At 38.5% G+C, this 21,900-nt stretch overlaps 1 protein-coding gene across 1 annotated transcript in view; it reads right to left on the reverse strand.

Moving 5' to 3' along the window:
* PTPRN2 (protein tyrosine phosphatase receptor type N2) overlaps positions 1-21,900 on the reverse strand; it is a 530,861-nt gene that overhangs the window by 68,561 nt on the left and 440,400 nt on the right. The window contains exon 13 of the mRNA XM_032234973.1: positions 1,431-1,578. Coding sequence (XP_032090864.1) covers positions 1,431-1,578 — 148 coding nt within the window. The remainder of the gene's footprint in view (positions 1-1,430; positions 1,579-21,900) is intronic.

Raw genomic sequence — 21,900 nt, forward strand, 5'->3', positions numbered from 1 at the left:
CATCTGCTTTATAGAGCTACTTATTTCCTTCCTTCTCTTATTTGTTAAACTGAGATCCCTCTTTTTCTCTAGGGCAGAGGTAAGTGAGGATTCCTTTCATGTTATTCCTGCAACAATGTTGCATGACATTATGAGATATGTTGGGAAGAAAGAAAACAGGCCCCAAATCAGCTGACTTAAAACCAGGTCTCCTCCATCCTAATTCAAAACTTTAAAAACTAAACCATTAATATATTGTAATGAAATCTATAAATGACCTTGAGGAACAAGGGGAAGAGATGCTACCTAGAAAATAATTAGAGAATAGAGGCTTCAGTTGTTTAAAGTCAAAAAAAGAAACTTAAAAAAGGATCCACCCAGTGGCAGATGGAAGTTGATATTTGCAGACTTACAAGTTTGATAATGTAGCCTTATAATAAAGTGGTATAAATTCAGGTAGTTCTGTTTCCTGTCTGGTTTACCTGGGAGGACTGACATCAATCTTGTAAGTCTAAAAGTACAAATGTGATCCATTAGTGTGAGTCCTTCCTAGGTTTTTTTCTCCACCTATTTAACCACTGGGGCCTCCTGCATCTCTTATCTGATTACTTCCCAGGCAGCAACTCTTTCCCTTGTTCATCAAGAGTCATCGGCCCATTTCATTATAGATATTTTATATTCCCATTCTCTAACCACTGAACAACTGGTTAGAGAAAAATAAGAATAGTATGATGTTGTTGATCTATATGTTAGTACTGCTCATTGGATGGAGCTATCGGATAGCATAACTATAATGCAAAAACAAGAAACAGACCATTTTAGTAAATGCTTCATATAAACTTATGCTAAAAATGTAAGATCTCTTTCCCCAAGCATTAACATCACATATCTGACTCATGTTGCTAACTAATCACAAAAACAATTTTCATTAGTTATGCTATACATCATAAACATATGGGGAGCCAAATCCTAATGTAATTATTATTTATGTATAATAAAACATCTCTTTTCATCAAAAGGGTAACAAATTCACTAAAAACCAAGTATTTTATTTACTGATCAAAGTTTCAAATTCAAAATGTATTAATTGATTGAAGAGGTGTTTATTTATTCTAAATGAGTAAGAGAAGCAGTTTGTAATTGCAAATTGAATTAGAATGTTTATCCTGATAAGATGAAAGTCTGTTGAAAAGCTGATGAATTATCAACATAACCTCTATTGTATTCAACCAATAGAATGAATGCCATAACTGTGTAAAATATTACTTGCAAAACAAAAATGCAAAACAAAAATGTATTGTGCAAGATGCACCAGTGTAAAAGATGTGATGCCCAGAGCAATGTACTAATATATTTCTTTACCTGTCCCACAAAGATGACAAAAACATTCAATATTAGATAAAGAGTGAAGCAGTACCATAAATAAATCACTTAGTTTAAACTATACATACATGCTACTATAACTTGAGAGCGGTTTTTCTGGATATTTTCTTCCTTATGGGCATTGGTAGTTGCATTAGGCTCAGCTTGATATGCACAAAGTGCTTCCCATTCTTTTTCTAGACGATTCTTGTTTTTCAAATGGTCCTCCATGTAGGCCTGAAATTAAGAAGTCTAATCAGAAGTAGCAGGCTTAACGTATTCAACACTTGCTATTTCAGCCAAGATATTAATGAACTGTAAAGTACAATGCCAAATTGGCCTAGTGGTTATGGTGCTGGTCTGAAAACCAGGAGACTATAAGCTCTAGTTCTGCCTTATGCATAAAAACTCGCTATGTGACTGGGCTAGTCACTCTCTCTCAGCCAACAATTAAGGCTCCGGAGACAAGTCAGTCAGTTTTTGTTGAAGCCAATGGCTAAACGAAGCTGATCTGAAAAAAACAGATCCTGTCCTTGTTGGGAAATGCTAGGAAGAAAAAAAAGTGAATGAACTGAAAAGTATTAAGGCACCTTGACATGAATGCAGAGAAGTACTAGATTAGTTGCAACTGCTATTTGCTGAATTGAGCAAGATAGAATCATGATGAATGAATGAATGAATGAATGGTTTTTCACTGATCAGATACTTAACAGACTTGAGTTTCTTGAAATGCAGCCTATATGGCAAAGTGACCTGCAGAGAAGTGTCAAAATGAACTTGTGATATTGTGCTAGAAGGCACTTGTAAATTGTGTTTGCTTGCAACAATTATAATTTCTCTGACATTCAAATTCAAAGCAAAAAAAGGATATTTCTATGAATGGTAAGATCATCATAAGAAATTCATTTTCTAAGTTAGGATCAGTCAAATCTAAATAATTATTGCTAAAACATTAGTGTGAGTATTTAAATTTCATTTATATACTGTATATTGTATAAAGAAAGATTAAGATGAAACTAAGATATTTCAAATTAGCAATAAATATAGTCATTTTGGACATAATGAGATATATCACTGCACCTGTCATAGCACATAAATACACCAGTGAACTTCAGAGACAAACAATTTATCCAACAAGTAAGGTGTATGAAAGGGAAAGGGAAGAGAATTTTGCAGAAGGAAGGAAGGAAGGAAAAATGAGGAATAAAAATAAAAAATGCAGAAGAATTAATCAAAACATTGATAAAAGAGCAAAGAAAAATGAAGAAGAAAAAGGAAAACAGAGGAAAATAACAGAAATCAAAGGAAAGAGCTAGAATGATTACATAAATTCATAAATAAAGAGATGCAGAACTTAGGGAGGGAAAAGAACTGTTTCTTTTTAAATCTCTCCATTGCTCCAACTCCCAATCTACTCACTAGTTGTTCCTACTGTTTTTTCAAATCCTACAACCCCTCTTCTTCATAATTCAAACTTCTTCCTGGTACTTCTTTTTTATTGTTTCAGCTTACCTATTATTCTGTCTATAATTATTCTGTTTCAGCTTATTTATTACCATCTTTCATTTACTCTATTTCCTTCAGCTCTATCATCTTCACCACATCATGCCATTATACTCAGAGGGTATTCAAGGTCATTATCAATCCTAAAGTCTGTGCGTGAGTCCTACATGTGTTTGTACAGTTAGAAGGAAAGGCTCTAAGTGAAAGACTCACCAGAATAGCAGATAAGGAATTTATTGGTTTAATTTATACAGCTGTCCATCTCAAACAAATGACTCAATTTAGCTTGGACTTCCTGGTCACTACAATCACATTGCATAATATTATCATGTTATCTTGGGCTATTGGCTCTGTCTTCATCTCAGAGTGAAGGCCCGCTGCCATTGGGGTGAAGGTGCCTTAGGCACAACTCTGGCAGTCTCACAGGGCTGCTCACTGATCCCTGCAAAGATATGCAGGTCTGAAATTAAGCCCCAAAGCTCTGCATACCTTGCAGGCAAAAGGGAGCTCTGAGGAGAAATCTGCTTTGCAATTCCCTCTAGAGACAAGCCCAGCGAATACAGCCTATTGGAATGGCTTGGCTTGCTTCGCACATCTGACAGTTGGATCTTATTACTATCAGCTCAAGCGCACCACTTTACCAGGGCCTTTTGCCCCCTGCGCTCATCTTTTTTGGTTGTTTCCAGCCTTCCCGATATTCATAGAGCTGTGCTTTGCCCCTGCCTCTGGGAAGAGATTTCTGTCAGGGGCTGCAGGAGTAACTTGCAATTCCAATGCCTCTTTTACCACTGAAAGAAGCCCAGTGACTCTATTGTTGAATGGGAGTCAGCCGGATAACACGCACAGAAAAGTCAGATTTTTTTTTCCTATTCAAAGAGATCCAGGAATGTAGGAAATTTTAACATGTCTGTCCTCCCTGAGGGACTGAGTCAAAAGCTGGGGAGACAGAGGCATGTCCTCACAGCTCTGACAGACTAAGTCCAATCAGCTAAGTAGATGGTATCCATTCCTGGGTACTATCTCCACCACAATGGAGAATAAATAAACCCAATGTGTTTCTTTAAAGTGCAATAAAAAGCAGAATCATGGAGTGGTAGCCCCTGCCCCCACCTTGCTCAAGTAGGAGAACCTACACTAGTTAAGACGAATGGCTGTCCAATCTCTTCTTGAAAACATCCATGTTGGAGCACCCACAACTTATGAAGGCAAGTCATTGCTAACAATGAGAACAAGTAATTGTTCTCATTGTCAGGAAATTTCTCTTTTGTTCTAGGGTGCATCTCTCTTTGATTAGTTTCTATCCAATGTTTTCCCTTCTTTGGAAAATAGGTTGACCCTCTCTCTTTTTTTTTTTTTGGCAGTCCCTCAAATATTAGAACACTGCCATCATGTCACCATTACTCCCTCTTTTCATTAAACTAGACATACCCAATTCCTGCAACCATTCTTCATATATTTTAGCCTCCAGCCCCCTAATAATCTTTGTTACTCTTCTCTGCACTCTTTCTAGGGTCTCAACATTTTTTTATATTTATATTTTTATATTTATATTGTGACGACCAAAACTGGCTGCAATACTTCAAATGTGGTCTTACTAAGGCATTATAAAATGGTACTAATACTTCAAATGATCTTGATTCTGTCTCTAAATTAATGCAGCCTAGGATTGCATTGGCTTTTTTGAAGTTGAAGCCTACTGCTGGCTCATATTTAAATGACTGTCCACTGGGATCCCTGTCACAGTTAGTGTTATTGAGTCAGGTTTTACCTATTCTATACCTGTACATTTGGTTTTTCTTGTCTAAGTGTAAAACCTTACTTTTCTCACCACTGAATTTCATTTTGTTACATAAGGCCCAGTGTTCAAGTCTGTCGAAATCTTTCTGGACCTTGAACCTGATTTACTGCAAACCCCCAGAAGCAAGCAAAGTTACAACCAGAAGCCTACATGGGTTTGTTGTTGTTGAGAGTTGGCTATTCCTGCCAGCTTAGTGTGATCTGCAAATTCAATGAATTTTCCTACTATTCCCTCATCTCAACTGTTTATGAAGATCTTGAAGAGTAGTGGCCTTAGAACAGAACTTTGGGGTACCCATTGCTTACTTTCCTGCATGTCAATGTAGTTCCATTAAGGACTACATGTTGAGTGTGATTTGTTAGCCAGTTACAAATCCATCTAGTGGTGAGGCTGTCTAACCCACATTTTTTCAATTTATTAAGAAGTACATTGTGGTTCACTTTGTCAAATGCCTCGCTGATATACAAGTATACTATGTCCACACCCTTTCACCAGTTCACTAACTTAATTACTTTGTCAAAGAATGAAATAAGATTTGTTAGCATGATGTTTTGAGAAACCCATGTAGGCTCCTGGCAACAGTCATACTATACTGAAATATAATGCGTTTCTTAAAAATTATATTTTATTTCCTGACAGTTAGAACAATTAATCAGTGGAACAACCTGCCTCCAGGTTGTGAATGCTCCAACACTGGAAGTTTTAAAGAAGAGATAACTATTTGTCTGAAGTGGTGTAGGGCTTCCTGCCTAATCAGGGGGTTGGACTAGGAGACTTCCATGGTCCCTTCCAACTCTGTTATTCTATTAAAAATGTGCCAAAATGGATCTAAACAGTATAGGTTTTTTTTCTTTTTTGTAATAAATATTAAATAAATAAATACAATCAATAACTTATTTATTCTTGAATATTGAGTTACCCAATTAGCTTTCATGGTTCTGAACTAAACATAAATCTTCCTTCTACCCTGCAACATCATGCACACAATAGTGTGCTGGCTCTTATTAATTTTACTCCAAATGTATTTCCATGGGGACAAAATACTATCAGATCACTGTACTGTATGGTTTTGAGCTCATTTATGGACAAGCAAGATAAAAACTGAGGCATCTGTCAAAAAAGAGAATATAATAGAAATGCAGAATCAATGCTAAAAAGATATTTTGGATTATAAGATTTGTTTCAATGAAAAGAGGAAAAATGCTGGTTCTGGAATACCATAATAATAGATATATCTTTGGTGTTTCTAAGATATGAAGCATAGGATTATTTTGATGTAAAAGGATTATGCCATTAGACTCACATAAGAGCAAAGACACTTATAAGAAAGCTTTTGGAGATTATGTAACAATACACTGTGAAAACAAAAAGTTACACAAGATAGGCAGCATTTAAAGTACATCTGGTTCTCACTGGTCCAGTAAGCCTCTTACATTGATACAGAATCCAATTTCATTACAAATGAAGACTTCTGAGAACACCTGGATATGACTTTGAAATTCTACATTTGTTTATGTAGCAAGGAGTTTACTTGACAGGCTTAATATATCTCTTGATCTGTGTTTTCAATAGCCAAAATAACAAAACCTGGTAATGCATCTGTAGTATTTCATGATAGTAGAAGCCTCACCTGCTGAAAAAAAGTTGTTTTGGTGCCAAACACATTATTTAAGGCCCGTTCACACAGACAAATCAGCTATCTTCAGAATGATGAACAAAGTTCATACCTATACCCTTCCTAATTCAGTTTGTCAGTTCATATATTCAGTTCCCTAGTTCAGTACTATCAAAAAGTATATATAAAATCTCTGTATGAACTATGTCCATCTACAAGCTTCAACACCCAAATGTTATGATTGCACAAAGGAACTACTTGGAAACATCCCTACATGGTTTCTCCAAATTGCCAATAAGTTATGCCTGGAATTTACATAAGAGTAACATTAGGATATAGGATCCTCAATGGATTAATTCATTGGGTTCACAATCCATTCTGTCTGCCACAGAAAATTATTCTGAAGGTTCAAATATTTCCCTTCTATGGCAATATAGAAATTTGTATTTCTAAGACATCAAATTCTAGAAAAAAGGTGGAACAGATTTCTCTTATCCACAATAATGGAGCTGAATATGCATTGATGTCTAACATTCTTTACCTGGCTCATAAACTACCCAGAAAAGACAAGCAATACAAAATCAGCTTGAATAGCAACAATCCTAACTCTGTAGAAAATGGCAATGTATTGTTTGTCTGAGATACCACTGCTTTTAGCCAAGAAAGTTGGTAATATTGAAACATTTTCCCCACAAAGCTAGATGTATTAGCTAGGTATTTGATGATTGTCTTCTCCTGTTGGTCCCTCAAGTAAAAAATAATAATTAAAAAAACAAGAACCTATTTTTTTCTACAACCTTCACCCTCAACCCAATGTCACAGCTTAGAAACTTAAGCCTCTCTTTACTCCCCACCTCTGCTATTTTAAACACCCATCCAGGGCAGTCAAAAGGGGCTTTGCTGGCTGCAAACCTCCGTCGCTGCTGCCAATTTGAAAAGGGGCGGGAATAATCAATGCGAAATAGCAAAGGCTGTCACTTCCCTGAAATTGGCTCTAAATAGTCCAAGTGCAGCCGCACTGCAATCCAAAAGACCCTGCACTAGGTTATTAAGGTGCTCGGTCTTTCCTGAGCAGTTAGAAGTCAGCCTCAACCTCCATTAATCATCCATGAAGCAAAAGTTTAGAGCACCAAGGGGCGCAAAAGTGGCAAGCGCTATAATTTGGGCTAATGGAGTCCCACAGCGGCGCCTATAGCGCTAACTCAGAACGTGGTGACAGTTCTTCCTCTGTAGTCCAAAAAATCAGTTTATAGCACAAATCAAAAAATATTTCAAAGCTTGAGCTAAGAGCTCAAGAGAAACAGTCCTGCGAGCTGAGACTGAATTGAAAAACTGAGGACTGTTACCAAGGTAGCGTGTCTTCAGACTTTCAATTCAGTCAACAAGCTAGCAGGCTAGAATAACCTATCCTGGACTCTAGATTTTGCATCCAGAAAATACAATATGGACTTTTTGAATAAGCTAAGAAGTATCTGTAATACATTCTTTGAATTATTCCAATAGTCATTATCATAGAAGTAATATTTTAAACTGTTCTTACTGACAGTAAGTAGTATTTCTCAGTTAAAAATCTATATAATGAAACTGTTGCCTACAGCTTGTAAATCATTTCTCTCTCTTTTTGTGTAGATTTGACTGGCTGTGAGTCAGTCTTTGTTCTCATCCATTGCCTAGACAAATCTTTGCAATTTTGGCAAGATTTTTGGAAATGATTTGTCATTGATTTCTTCCTAAAGTTGGGATAGAGAGACTGCTCCAAAGTCTCGCATCTCAGTTTTGTGCCTAAGGCAGAACTAAAATTTATGATGTCCCAGTTTTCAGGCTGATCCTTAACCATTGCAGTAAACTAGCTCTTTTCAAATCATGTCTTTGTTTTCGTACTACTACAACTTCTGCATACTTTAAAAGACCATGATATTATGATTTCCTAGATATTCTTTATTCCTTCATGAAAAAGGTACTGTCAAATATTATTTTAAGTAATAATGATTGCTAAGATCATAGTAAACTATAATTACAGAGGCTGAAGCAGAGGCCGAACACACAGACACACACTCACACTCTATTATATTAAGTGCTATACTCTTTCAAAGATGCAAAATTTCCCATCTCCTGTAGTATTAAATAATATTCCAGTTGTCATATTTGGGGGGGGGGGGGATGACAAAGTTTATCTGTTTTGATGCATCTCTGTATATAGAAGCTTCTTTTTTAAACAAGAGAATTAAAATAGAGTCATTAACTTATCTAGAGCATCTTCCAGATAAACCAATCCACCAGGGGCAAATTAGCACTTTTGCATAAAGTGTCAGTAGCCATTCAGCATTTAATGTATGCATTCATACAAAGAAGACACTCCCTTTCCTCACAATTTCTGCCTTCCCTGTGAGATATTTTGCCTTTTTTTACAGAATGCATTAAAATCTGTTTCCAAGGAGGTAATCAAGGAAAACGTTATACATGATAGCACATTGTTTTAATTATCTGTTCTCTAAAAGCACCAGAGGCACTGGCTGCCAGTTTTTACTTCGCTGCCGAGAAAAATGACTAAACCACATTTTTCGGTGCACTGCATCTGACAATATTTATGCCACAAACTATACTTGGCCACCTAATATATTCTTACCATAGTATGTGCTGATCACTCTATCAGGAGCTTTTATAGAGAAATTCATAATAACAATCAATTATATCTTGGATACCTATTGATTTTATGGAATCAGTATTTGAACAATGCAAACTAAGAACTATTTATTTAATTGTACTTGCATTTTTTTGAGGAGTTCTATGCATCTACATGTGTGGTCTATACATGTATGTATTTAACCTCATTCAGTTTTCTAGATATTAATGAATTGCTTCACCATTCTGTGTTTATGTGTACTACATCAGTAGGTAAAGCTTCTGTTTGCTTGTTTGTTTACAAAGCATTTGTTTAGTGACCATTCAAAGTTATAACAGCCTTGAAAAAGTGAGTTATGAGTAGTCCTTATAACCATCAAAGTATCTGCATAATTCTGATCAAAATTTGAGCACTTGGCAAACCTGTATTTATTTACTAAGGCTGCAGATCCTGCGATCATGTGATTGCCATTTGCAAATTTCTCAAGCACAAAATCAATGGAGGATGTTCTATTTGTTTAACCACCATATGGTTCACTAAACAACCGTAGTTATTTGCTTAACCACCATGAAAAAAAGTAATGAAATAGTGCATGTTTCACTAAACAACTGCCTTGCTTAACAATGAAAAGTCTGGTTCTGTGATTGTAAATTGAGGATTACTTATGTATTTTTTTTTTGGGGGGGGGGATTTCATTTCTAAAGACTTCAAACAATTTACAATGATACATTAGTAACAAACCACCATTAATTAAAAACTACCATACATTCTTCAGTTCCTATAGTTGCATAGAAAATCCAAAGGAATAGTAGTTTATCTGGGATCCATCCAGCAAGATAGGCTGTGTGAATTCAGACAATTACTGTAAGATAATCAACAAGTTCTAATGTTTTCAACATTACCTCTAGTCATGGACTAAAATAAAACAACTATCTATTGCAGAGTTGGGAAAAAATGGTTACCAATATAACGACTTGACTCAAATGGAAAGCATTATTAATTTGAGATAGAATACAATATTTGGGTCAAACTCTATCTCTCTGTCCCTATGAAAATAAAGAAGGGAGAGTATTTTTATAAGCCACACCATTCTCCAGAATAGATGTCATGGTTAATGAACTGATATTATGGTTATCTTCTGTAAGAGGACCTGAACTGGGATTGTAGCCTTGGGTTCAAAGAGGACTGTGAATAAATTAGAAAAAAGGCAGCATAAAACTCCAAGTGTGAAATATTAGGGATCAGAGGAAAGAAATGCAAGGCATTTCATAAAACACTTCATTGATAATTATAGAAATAGAAGCTTCTCATTGGTGAGATAGACCAGAAGGTAGCTTGAAAAAGTCATCAAGGTGTGATGAGAATGCAATTAGTCAAATATCAATTATCTTTTTTCAGAAGGGGAATGGATTTAGACTGCAAGGTTCAAGAAGAAGTAATCGACACACTAATATTTAATCTGTAATATAATCTTCAGGAAGGAAACAGTGAAACCATCTGAAATCAGCCTCCAATGGAGGGGTTTCCTGATGCAAAGCAAAACAAGAACTATTTTATGTCCTGAAGAAACAAAAGAAAGACACCATGTGTGTTAGCAAATATCTGAAATGGGAGCTGATATATGGTGAAGAATGACACAGACTTTGGTTCTTTCTAGGAAGGAAATCTTGTACGCAAGCTCTAGAAAAGAAGAAAGTTGCAGAAATCATAGAGGTTTAGAGGTATATCAGTGTTATATTTAGTGCAGGGGTGGGTTCCGGCAGTCACTACTGCTGGTTCGCTCATGGGCACGCCACACGGGCATGCACAGTATAATAAAAATTGTTCTGTGCATGCGCAGAAACAAAAAGACAAGATGGTGGCACTTATAGTGCAACCCGGAGAACCAGTTTGAGGGCATGGCATGCCTGGGTTGCCACCGGTTCCAGCAACCCAGGCCGACAAACCATTACTGGTTCGGCCAAACCAGTCTTAACCAGTAGAAACCCACCATGATTTAGTGGTAATTTATTGTTTTGCTGTTGTTAAGTTTACATTTTTTAATCAAACCCCCCCCCCACTCCCAATTTTATTGTTATAAGCTTCCCACAGTAGCCCCATGGCAAGATGGGCAGCAAGTAAATAGTAAATATCTATCATGAACTGGATAAGCTGTTAGGAAAGATTTATGATCAACTTGGAAGGTTCTTATAATAGCAGGAAAATTGAAATTATGTGGTGAGATCCTTTGGCATGGATATATACATTAGAATCAGTGATTTCAAATACATACATACATGCATGTATGTATACATACATGCATACATACCAAGATCAGTCCATAACATGATTACATATCATATTGCAACTCAAGAGGACACGGAGTAGAAGAACAATGTACATTAACATTTTGAGCGGTTTTAGAAGTCTAGGTCCATTGACTGGAACTGCCAAATCTTGTTAATGAAAGGAACAACAATTTATCCTAGAACAGCATGACAGCACAGAATCAAATGAAATAAGAGAAAAATGGCCTCTGGAAGTCAATTGGGCATGAAGTATCCAAGCACAAATCTGGTGACCTTGCAACTAAGAGGAAATATTGATTTTGATTATACCAAAGCATAATAGGGTTTTAAAAAGCAAAGAACTCAAAGGGAATCTGTCCTGAATTGTCTCTTTGAAGATTAACTCCTGTTCTTAAAAGGAAATTCATAACAACTTAAAAGAACAAATTGGGGATTCTATTAATGACTGGCAATAAAAAAGTTTGGAGAAACCTACTATAGAAAGGATCTCAAAGTTGTTGAGTTGGGAACAATGTGTGTGCGTTTTTTAAATCTGAATAAGTGGTTTCCTCACTACTGATCATAGTGTAGTAGAGGCATGGAGAGTGAATTTGGTTAAAAGACAAGGGCATCACCTGACAAATTTGGAGACATGGTAAGGAGTTTAGAGAATGAGGGGACTGCAGCAATTTCAGAGTCAGCCATAGCTCTGATCTCACAACATGGCTTAGAAAAGAGAACAATTGCTACAAACTTCTTTAGTAAATGCTTGATGATGCTTTTAAGTATGTACAGCATACTCTTCATCAACAGAAAAAAAGCATAACTTATGGCTTTCTGAGGATTGCATTTTTTCTCATAATAATGACACTTTTAAAATGAAGCCCTTAGAACCATAAGATGGAAGGCCAGAAACTTGCAAGCATAAGGTGTCTCATGAACTGCTCTAAGGAATTTTGAAGATAATATTAAGGAAAATAAGAAACAATGTTAAAGAAGTCTGATAAAGCAAAATGATTACCAGACTAAGGACAAATATGATGATGTAGCAGATGGAAACAATATGAAGGAATTCAGTGAGAGCTTCATCTAGTTGTGTAGTAAATATGAGGACTAGGCCAAATAATTATGTAAATTGTTCTGATCACAGTTCTAGACAAATACACAACGAGCGTTTGTGAATCACAGAAATCACAATGCAAAGGAACAGTTTAATCAAACAACTTCAAACACAGCACCCATAAAATAGAATCAAATGTTCTCACTACTTCCTCCCCTTACTTTTTAAAGTACAGTATTTCATGAGATAGTAAATGGCTATGTTTTTTCCTGCTGTCAAAACAAACAAAAAACCATCAATAACAAAATCTACCAGATCAGAATATTTAGAATGCACATTTTTTATTTAGACTTTTGCTATAAAAGCAGAACCAGCAGCTCTATATTGAGAGAAATTTAAAACATCTCCCAGAAAGTGGCACAATGAAATATTTACATATGTGGAAACATGCATTCAATTTACTTTAATTAATATACTTGTGATGCAATGGCTATTGGTGCAGATTTTTACAAAGTTTGGTAATGAAATTTTACAACATATAAAAGGATTATTACAATCCAATCATGCACAGGGATCAGTATGTTTCAAACAAACATTTGTTAATCTCCTTTCTTACAGTTCCCAGCTGCTGGAGATACTCAGTAAAATCCAAATGAAATAGCTGGATACACAGGGCTTTATTTTACTTTTTCTGTGCTCTTGTAAAACACCTGAAAATTACATCTTGCTGAAACCATTGTTAGCAGTTCAAAAGAAAAGTGTCATGTAAGACCTTTCTCTCAGCGGAACGAGAAAGAGAAGGTAAAAAATATTTTTTAAAAGCCGATAAATATGCCATGTGTTTATAATTGAGTTCCAAAGCAAGTTATAAACTGATTTAAAAATAAATAAACATCGCTGGTGAATAAAATCCACCAAAGACTTGACTTTGATAAGTGTCCCACATTTTAACCCTTAAAATATTCCAAATAAAGCAATGAAATGTTATCCCTGTAATTACTTTATCTTAAACAATGTTTCAGCCAAAGGTAATATTCTTCTTTCTTTGTATCTTTTTTATTTTCACAATTAGAAATCCCCATCCTCACAAACACTTAAGAAAAAATAATAATCTGGAACAAAGGCAGATATATTTATTGTTTGCTTTGTTATTACTAAAATAAAAATGTCAAAATAAATGTACTGAATAGAGTTCAGTGGTCATCTATGGCTATGAAATTTCATTAAAACAAGACAGAAGATGAAGAACTTTCATTTAAACAATTCTCATATGCAATGTAGAGAGACAATCATACTCTACATACACATGTAGAATATCTATCTAAACTGGGTTTAGGCAAAGATTGGAGTTAGATTAACATCATTTTTAAGTTGCAGATAAATAGATATTTCAACTCACACTTGTGCTATACTCAGATCAAGTGATCCACTTTTCATTATCTTCAAAAACCTTTACTTGTTTAGTTACTTTAGTACGATTTAGATGTGCTTGGTAAGTAACTACATAAATACCACAGCTTTTTAACATTTTGTTTATTTCACAGATGCTCTCTGAGCTTGGTTGCTTTTTTGTGTTTGCAATGCTGCAGCTGCCGAGTTTTGGTAATGAAATGTCTGCAAGGAAATAACCAACTCAAAGAGCACTAAAGACCCTTCATTTCAACCTTGAGTTACAAATATTCTCCTTTACAGATATAATAATTGTTAGATCGGGTAATGTATAGGCACACACAGGCTAACGGTAACAACAACTCTTTATTAAATCAGAACATGTACAATCCAGCGAAGGTTGAGTCTGACAGCAGCCCTTTTATAGGGAGCTGTCAGACCCTTCGACCAATGAGATTAAACCTCTGTTCCAATGGGAACAGAGGACCTTGGTGGAAACCACTGCAACTGAAGCTAGTATCTAACATCCCTCCCCTCTTAAGATGGAGTAATCCTAAAGTTATGTAGTCACGCAGGTAGGCGGGCGTTTTGGTAGCTCTGCCTGATCTGCGCAGTTCAATCAGAGGGTGTTCTTCGGACAGGTCGGATGGACCTGTTTGCTCCGCAGCTCTGCTTGGTGGAAGCTCCTGGGATCTTTCGCAGGCTGCGGCTGGAGCTTCTAGAGCTTCTAGAACCGGTTCGCTGGGAGCTCGCTGCGGGCCTGCAACACAACCAGATAAGTTCCCCGGTACCCTCGGGCTTAAGCTGCCTATGGAAGGAGTGACTTGTTGCTCCTTTTGGGTAGGGCTTTGGCTAACTTGTGCAGGAGTTACCTCTGGCTGCCTAAGAGTGGAGTTGGAGAGGCGGCCACGGAGTTGGTCAATGTGCCTTCTCCAATTCTGACTGTCCTCGAGCTCTACGAGATAAGAGCGAGGCCCGGTGGTGCCTATCATGTGGCAGGAATCCACAGGGTTCCCCCAGTGTAGTTGTGGGCGTATCCTGAATCCCCTATGCTAAAGTTCTGAATCTTGCTTGTGGAGTCAGGGAGCGATGCCGCAGAATAGTTTGGGTGTAGCCAGTCTAAGTGGGACCTTAGCTGGCGATCCATGAGAAGCTTGGAGGGGCTTCACCCTGTAGTGGCACTGGGCGTGATATGTTGGGTTAGTAGATAATGGTCAACCCATGTTTGCCAATCTCCCGGGCCCATCCTAGATAGGGCCTCTTTTGCAGAGTTCACAATTTTCTCCGCCTGACCATTGGAGGCCGGATGGAATGGCATGACTAGGGCATGTTTGATTCCCTGTGCTGCTAAGAAGATCTCAAATTGCATGGCCGTAAATTGGAGCCCATTGTCAGAGACCAGGATATTGGGCAGGCTGTGTGTGGAGAAAAGTCTCCGTAGTACTTTGATGACTGCTTCTGCCGTAGTAGAGGACATCAGGACTACCTCTAGCCATTTTGAGTAGGCATCGACAATTACGAAGAATGTCTGGCCATGAACTGGGCCAGCAAAATTAATGTGCACCCTAGACCACGGTGCTTAAGGTTGCTCCCACTCCTTAGCGGATGCCTCTGGGGGAGCTGATCTGGACTCCTTACGGTGTGCAGGTAGACACCCATTCTTTGATCTCCCTGTCCATGATAGGCCACCACACGTAACTCCTGGCCAAAGACTTCATCCTGACAATTCCAGGATGCCCTATGTGTAAAGCCTCTAATACTGCAATGCACAGTTTGAGTGGAACAACGACCCGGTCCCCCCCCCCCAAGAGAAAACAGCAATTAATGACAATTTGTCACACTTACAATGGTACATTTTGAATTCAGACCCAACAGGCCCCTTGGGCCACCCCCTCCACACCCAGTACAAAATTTGTTTGATGGTGGAGTCTTTTGCAGAGTGGCGGGCAACGTCACTAGATGAGACAGGACCAGTCTCTAAACAGTCAATAAGTAGGACTGGCATCTCGGGGGTAGGGTCTGCAAGAAGTTCTGGCAGCGGGCAGCGACTCAAAATGTCAGCATGCTCCAAAGTGGAGCTAGGTCGGTGGATGAGACGGTAGGAGTAGGCAGCTAGAAAGATGGTCCATCTGGTCATCCGCAGTGATAATGACACAGGAGTAGGTTGGTCCCCAGCCAGCAAGCCTAGTAACGGTTTGTTCAAAATCATGGCCGTATAGGTATTCATGGAACCTTTTTACTCCAGCCACTGCAAAGCCTCACGGTCCAGCTGGCTGTAGTTCCACTCAGCAGCGGACAAGGTCCTAGAGTAAAAGGCTATGGGAGCCTCGATTCCGTTGGGCATGCGGTGGCTGAGGATGGCTCCAAAGCCAAATGGAGAAGCATCGCAGGTCAGCAGCAGTGGCAATCTGGCTGTACTGCATCAGAAACGTGTCCGCGGACATAAGTCTTTTCACCGCGGCAAATGCAGCAGTCTCGGCTCTGCCCCAGGACCACTTCGCGTTGTTTGCCAGGAGATGATGTAAGGGCTCAGCAACGGTGGCTTTCTATTTAAGAAAGACGCTGTAAAAATTAAGGAGCCCGAGGAATGCCTGCAGCTCGGTTTGATTGTGAGGGGTAGGGGCGTCCTGGAATGCTTGAATTTTTTTGTGGTCAGGTGAATCCCAGAGCTGTCGATTAGGTACTCTAAGAATTCAACCCTTGGCATGTTAATTTGGCAATTTTCTTTTTTGAGACAGAGGCCTTTGTCCCGAATTCTGGTCAAAACAGTTCTTAAACGTTTGAAAAGTTGCATCTCATTTGCAGCCGATACCAAGATGTTGTCAAAATAGGGGATGATTCCTGGAATCCCCTGCAAAAGCTGTTCCATGACACTTTCGAACAGTCCAGGGGCGATACTAACTCCAAATTGCAGGCGGTGACATTTGAATGCGTCAAAATGGTTTGGGCCTTTACCGTAGCGCCATCTACAGGCAATTGTTGGTATGCCCGCAGCATATCCAATTTAGCGAATACTCTGCCGGGGCCTAAAGAATGTAATAAATGCTGTACAATGGGTACAGGGTAAGCACTTTGTTGTAACGCTTTATTGATTGTGCATTTGTAGTCTGCGCAGATGCGGACAGACCCGTCAGATTTGACAGGTGTCACTATAGGAGTCTCCCAGCGTGCGTGATCAACCGGCTCTAGGATTCCCTGGCCTACGAGCTTCTCAATTTCCAGATCTATTTTGGGGCAGAGAGCGAAAGGTACTCTCCTGGGCTTTAGCCATATGGGGGCTATGTTGGGATCCAAATTAAAAGAGATTGGAGTCCCCACATACTTACCCAGACCAGTGCGGAAGACGTCCTCGAACTCCTTAAAAATTGCTTCAGTGCTCTATTCTTTCAAGACGTTGATACCGGTCACTTCTAGGCCCAGGGTTTCGAACCAGTCAAGCCCCAGGAGGCTCTGCAGGTCGCCGCTGACCACCATCACTGGGAGCTGGCCACTGTATTTCTTGAATTGCACCTGGAAGGTGCCCTGGCCCATGATGGGGACTTGGTTCCCCTGGTAATTGCAAAGGCAGATGTCAGGGGCGCGTAGATGCTGCTTCTTTATGCTAGGGATACACTGCTTGAGCCTGGACCATAGCATGATGGTCAGTGATGACTCTGTGTCAATCTCCATCTCAGTGTGGACTTGGCCCCTTGGTTGGGCTTCTGCTGGTGGTTAGCTCAGCTTCTTGGCTGCCAGGTCGTCGTAGGGTGCTCACTTCTGCATACTTTGGCAATGTGCCCCTTTCGCTCGCAGCGCTGGCAGATATCGTCATGGAAATTGCAAGCCGATTGGGCATGGTGTCCTCTGCAGCTAGCGCAAGGCAGGAATTGTGGTTCGAATTTGCGTGCCGGCTTGGCACCGCTACTGTGCATGCAGCAGCTGTCATCTTCGCCTTTAGAGCTCTTGGCCTCAGCAGCCTCGCAATGTACACTTGCATTCTTCCACATGTCTTGCAGAGTGTTTTGACGCTGCAGGGTCTCTGTGGACTAGATGGCAGATGCTGATGCCCTGGCTTCGTCCAAGCCAATTTGTAGACTGAGGTTAGACTTGGCAAGTAACCTCTTCTGTAAATATTATGCGGTCAAAAATAAGTTTGTCTAGGTCTTGGAACTCGCAGTACACTGCGGCCTTTCGTAGCGCTGCAACATACTTGTTGATTGATTCGCCTTCCCTCTGGTTGCCAATATTAAATTCGTGCTGGCGGACGTGCTTAGACGGCTTGGGAGCGTAGTGAGTCCTCAGCGTCTGTTGGAGCATGGACCAAGCGACCGATTGTAGCAGCATTGGTTCTGACAGGCCTTTGGCAGTTTTGAACATTTCCGGTCCACAGTAACCGAGGAACATGTTCTTCTTGTGGCCTCCACAAAGGCCCATGAGGTCATTGGCTTCGAGGAAGCAGTCCAACCTTAGCATATACGAGTCCCAGTGCTCGCTGACTGGGTCAGTCAGTGGGGCATGCATGGCCATTTTGTGTTCTGAGGGCATTTTGAGCTTGCCGCTGAAAAATGGCTGCTCGAAGCCACACTGAGCTTCGGGCTGGATTTACTTGCTGGATTGCTACACTCTTTTCGGTTCGCCTAGCTGCCTTCCAATCTCACCCTCATCGCCAGTATTAGATCGGGTAATGGATAGGCACACGCAGGCTAACGGTAACAACAATTCTTTATTAAATCAGAACAAGTATGTACAATCCAGCAAAGGTTGAGTCTGACAGCAGCCCTTTTATAGGGAGCTGTCAGACCCTTCGACCAATGAGATTAAACCTCTGTTCCCACCAGAAGAGAGGACCTTGGTGGAAACCACTGTAACTGAAGCTAGTATCTAACAATAATATTCCCCAACCAGAGCACTAATGACTGCTCTAACATCCAAACTGTAGCAAATGTTGCTGAAACAAATTATTTGTGTGTACATTATTAACAAAGTCATCCCAAAATTTAATGGTAGCAAGTACTAGAACAGATTATTTATATATAATAATATAACCATAGATCATATAATTAGAAACCTAATATATCTTATCTAAGAAATTAAGTTTAGTTCTCTTTTTCATTTATTTGTACAATACAAACATAAAAATAATTGAGTTTATAGTTGGAGTTTTCATTGATCATTAATCCATCATATGGATGGAATGTTAAACTGAGGGAAAAATAAAAATACCCAGTATGTATGCACAGATTACTACATTTATTTTCAGTTTGAAGAACAACTTTGCAGTCTGATGCATAGCAAAGCAAATAACTTTTCAGTAGCCTGTGTACTGAAAACATTTTGTTTGTTTTTCTTTATTACTGTCTTTCCAACATAGAATTCTGGATTGTATTCTGCTTTTCAGTATCTTTCTAATATACAACGTTTCCTACAGTTTTTATTTGTATAACACATTCAGTGGTCCAGTCCACACATCATACAAAGCCATGTCAATAAGCCATAATAGACTGTAAGTGCAATTAGATTGGATAAACAAGCAAACATCCAGACTGAACAACTCAAAATTTCATGGAAAACTTACTATATTTGCACACATTTTAACTGCTTAGAAAAAGACAAAGAAGTTAGGTTTGCCCATTCATGTCAGGATACAGTGGTAGCTATGCCCATGAGCAAGCATTGTATTAATTTGCTTTCCATTAAAACTTTCCAGGTTTAGAAAATTTCCAAATAAGACTCCAAAAAAAGGTAGCGTATATTGGACAAAGTTTATGGGTAAACATAATTTACAAATAACTCAAACTGTAATGATTAGACTTTACATATTTAACGAAACCAAATAAGCTGCCTGATTGGATAAGGCAATCAATGCAATCATACAAAATAGTTTAGTAGTCCACAGTTTTTATTGTAGTAAAAATGTGAATATCCAATACTAATTGTTAAGTTATAGGAAATCTGTTTATATTATCTCTACTGTATATTCAAGGTATTCTTTAACCAACTAGGTTTATGTAACTCTAGCTTATCACCTGTCCTCTTCATATTTCAGAATCAACATCAATGAGCTTATAAGAAATGAGATAACATCACTAGTATTCTGAAAATATCCAATTTAACCACACAGCTTTGTTATTTTACTGTAAGAAAGTATGTGGAACCTTTGAATCTTTGGAAAGTTTCTTTAGGTTAGGCTGAAATTTGAAATTTAAAGGAATTTTGTAGTTCTGGATGAAGTAATATATAACCTTTTTTGATTGAGGATATGTATCTTCAAAATAATGAACTATGTAACTAACAGAAGTTGCATTAAGATGTAACTAGCAGATTTTATCACTTAGCTTGCCAATGGTATTCTATTCATCTAGAAAAGATGAATTTGGTCTCAGTTATCTCCATCATTCAGCAATCTAAATGACTACACTGATCCATAGTTTACAAATGATGCAAAACCTGGCTACTAGAGTAATGGCAGAACAAGTGAAAGAACATAATCCTTCTATTCTAAAAAAATCATTTTGAAATGATAGAGGGAAAGTCTTTAAAGATCTGGATTTGGGCTATATTTAAGGCTGGGTTTTGAAGCTGTGTATTTAGCATCCATCATATTATTTTTGGTCCATTGTTAGCAAAGAACCAATAGTGTCATATTGTTTATCTGTGGATCTGTATAAGTAAGAAAGTAGTTAGATAAAATATTATTTGACTGCATTGCTTGGCAATATAATTTTAGTAGTCCCAGTTGTTCTTGTTGGGTGAAGTTCACACCATTATTAGGACCTCATGCTTTTCCTCTCCTTCACCAACTGCTGGCTCTATCTTATTGCCTCTTTCCCAGCTGGGCCCCTTTAGCAGCCAAGACTCAGCTTCAAGTCCCCCTACTCACAAATTTCCCAGGTCTGTGCTCTTTTGGCTACTCTACACACCATTGTTGCCTATCCCCGCAGTCCCCTCACTCTCCAGATGACCTTCACCACATTCTACCTGTTGTTGCTTGTCTGAAATCCAGATGCTGGATGAAGGCACAGCCCTGCAATACACACTGGACTGTAACTCCATCTGTTGAAGGGAGCTCGCCAAACGCAGCCAGGAAGGGGGCAGGAAAATGGAGCTGGCAAAGGCTCCCTGGGCCAAGGTGGTGACTATTAGCCCTTGTCCAATGCCTGGAGGAGATAGGCAGGTGGGAGAAGCTGAAACACATTCTATGATTTAAATATGGGACAGCTGCCCCACATTTTGATCGAGTATAGGGGCATTGCAATGTTGCAACTTTGAGAACTGGATGCAATTAAAATTCATTTAGCAGTTTCATAACTTGCAATGGCCATTGAATGAATGATCATTAAAAGAGTACTATCTGTAGCACTACTTAAATTCCCTCTCGACATTTTTTTTCTGGTGTTTCAAAAAAAAAAAAAAATGATGTCCTTAAACATTGCCATTGCTGTTTCTACCGTATTTCTCCAAAAATAAGATAGAGTCTTATTTTCTTTTGACCCCCGAAATAAGCGCTTGGCCTTATTTTTGGGGAGATCTTATTATTTTTTGAGATGCAGGATGTGACGAGCATGGTCACTTCATGGCTGCTACTGTGTTGCAATATTTTTGGGAAGAGCTCAAAAGCCTGATTGGGCTTATTATCTGGGGAGTCTTATTTTCAGGGATACAGGGTAATAAGAACAGGTATTTTGCTTATTTTCAAAGATATAAAAAGAGGATACCATTTTTTCCTGAATATTTATTTTATTATCTCTCCCCCGCAATCTCTTTCACACACAAACAAACACCTTTCCAGTTAGAATTCCCAAAATGTTACCATTTATGGTAATTATCTATTCTGAATCCTCACAACTTAATGCAAAATACATTTATCTGATAAGCTAAAAAACAAGGTTCACTGAACCAAACTGATACCATCTGAATATTAAATTCATCAGAAAAATGTAAAAATATGTAAAATTTCCATTTCCACTTTAGTTGTATAATCATACATCAACATTGTAAAGATTCAGGGATTCTACCAAAGATTGTGAGCAGGTAAGCTCTCCATTCTCTCTCTCTCAGCCCAACCCACCTCAGAGGATTGGGGGAAAATAGGAGGAGGAAAAAGTATGTTTGCTTCTTTGAGTTATTTATAAAATAACAATGATGGGATAAAAATCAAAATAAATAAATATTAAAAATTACAGAACATTGAAAAAATATCTCTGAGTCATTCCACAAAGCAGATGTACCAGACAGAACTGTTCTCTCTTCCTTTCCTCCTGTTTATCTATGACAATTCGCCATGGCCAACTTGCCACAGCCAATCCACCACAGTCAACTTGACAC

This window comes from Thamnophis elegans, chromosome Z, assembly GCF_009769535.1.
Source record: "Thamnophis elegans isolate rThaEle1 chromosome Z, rThaEle1.pri, whole genome shotgun sequence".
Taxonomy (NCBI): domain Eukaryota; kingdom Metazoa; phylum Chordata; class Lepidosauria; order Squamata; family Colubridae; genus Thamnophis; species Thamnophis elegans.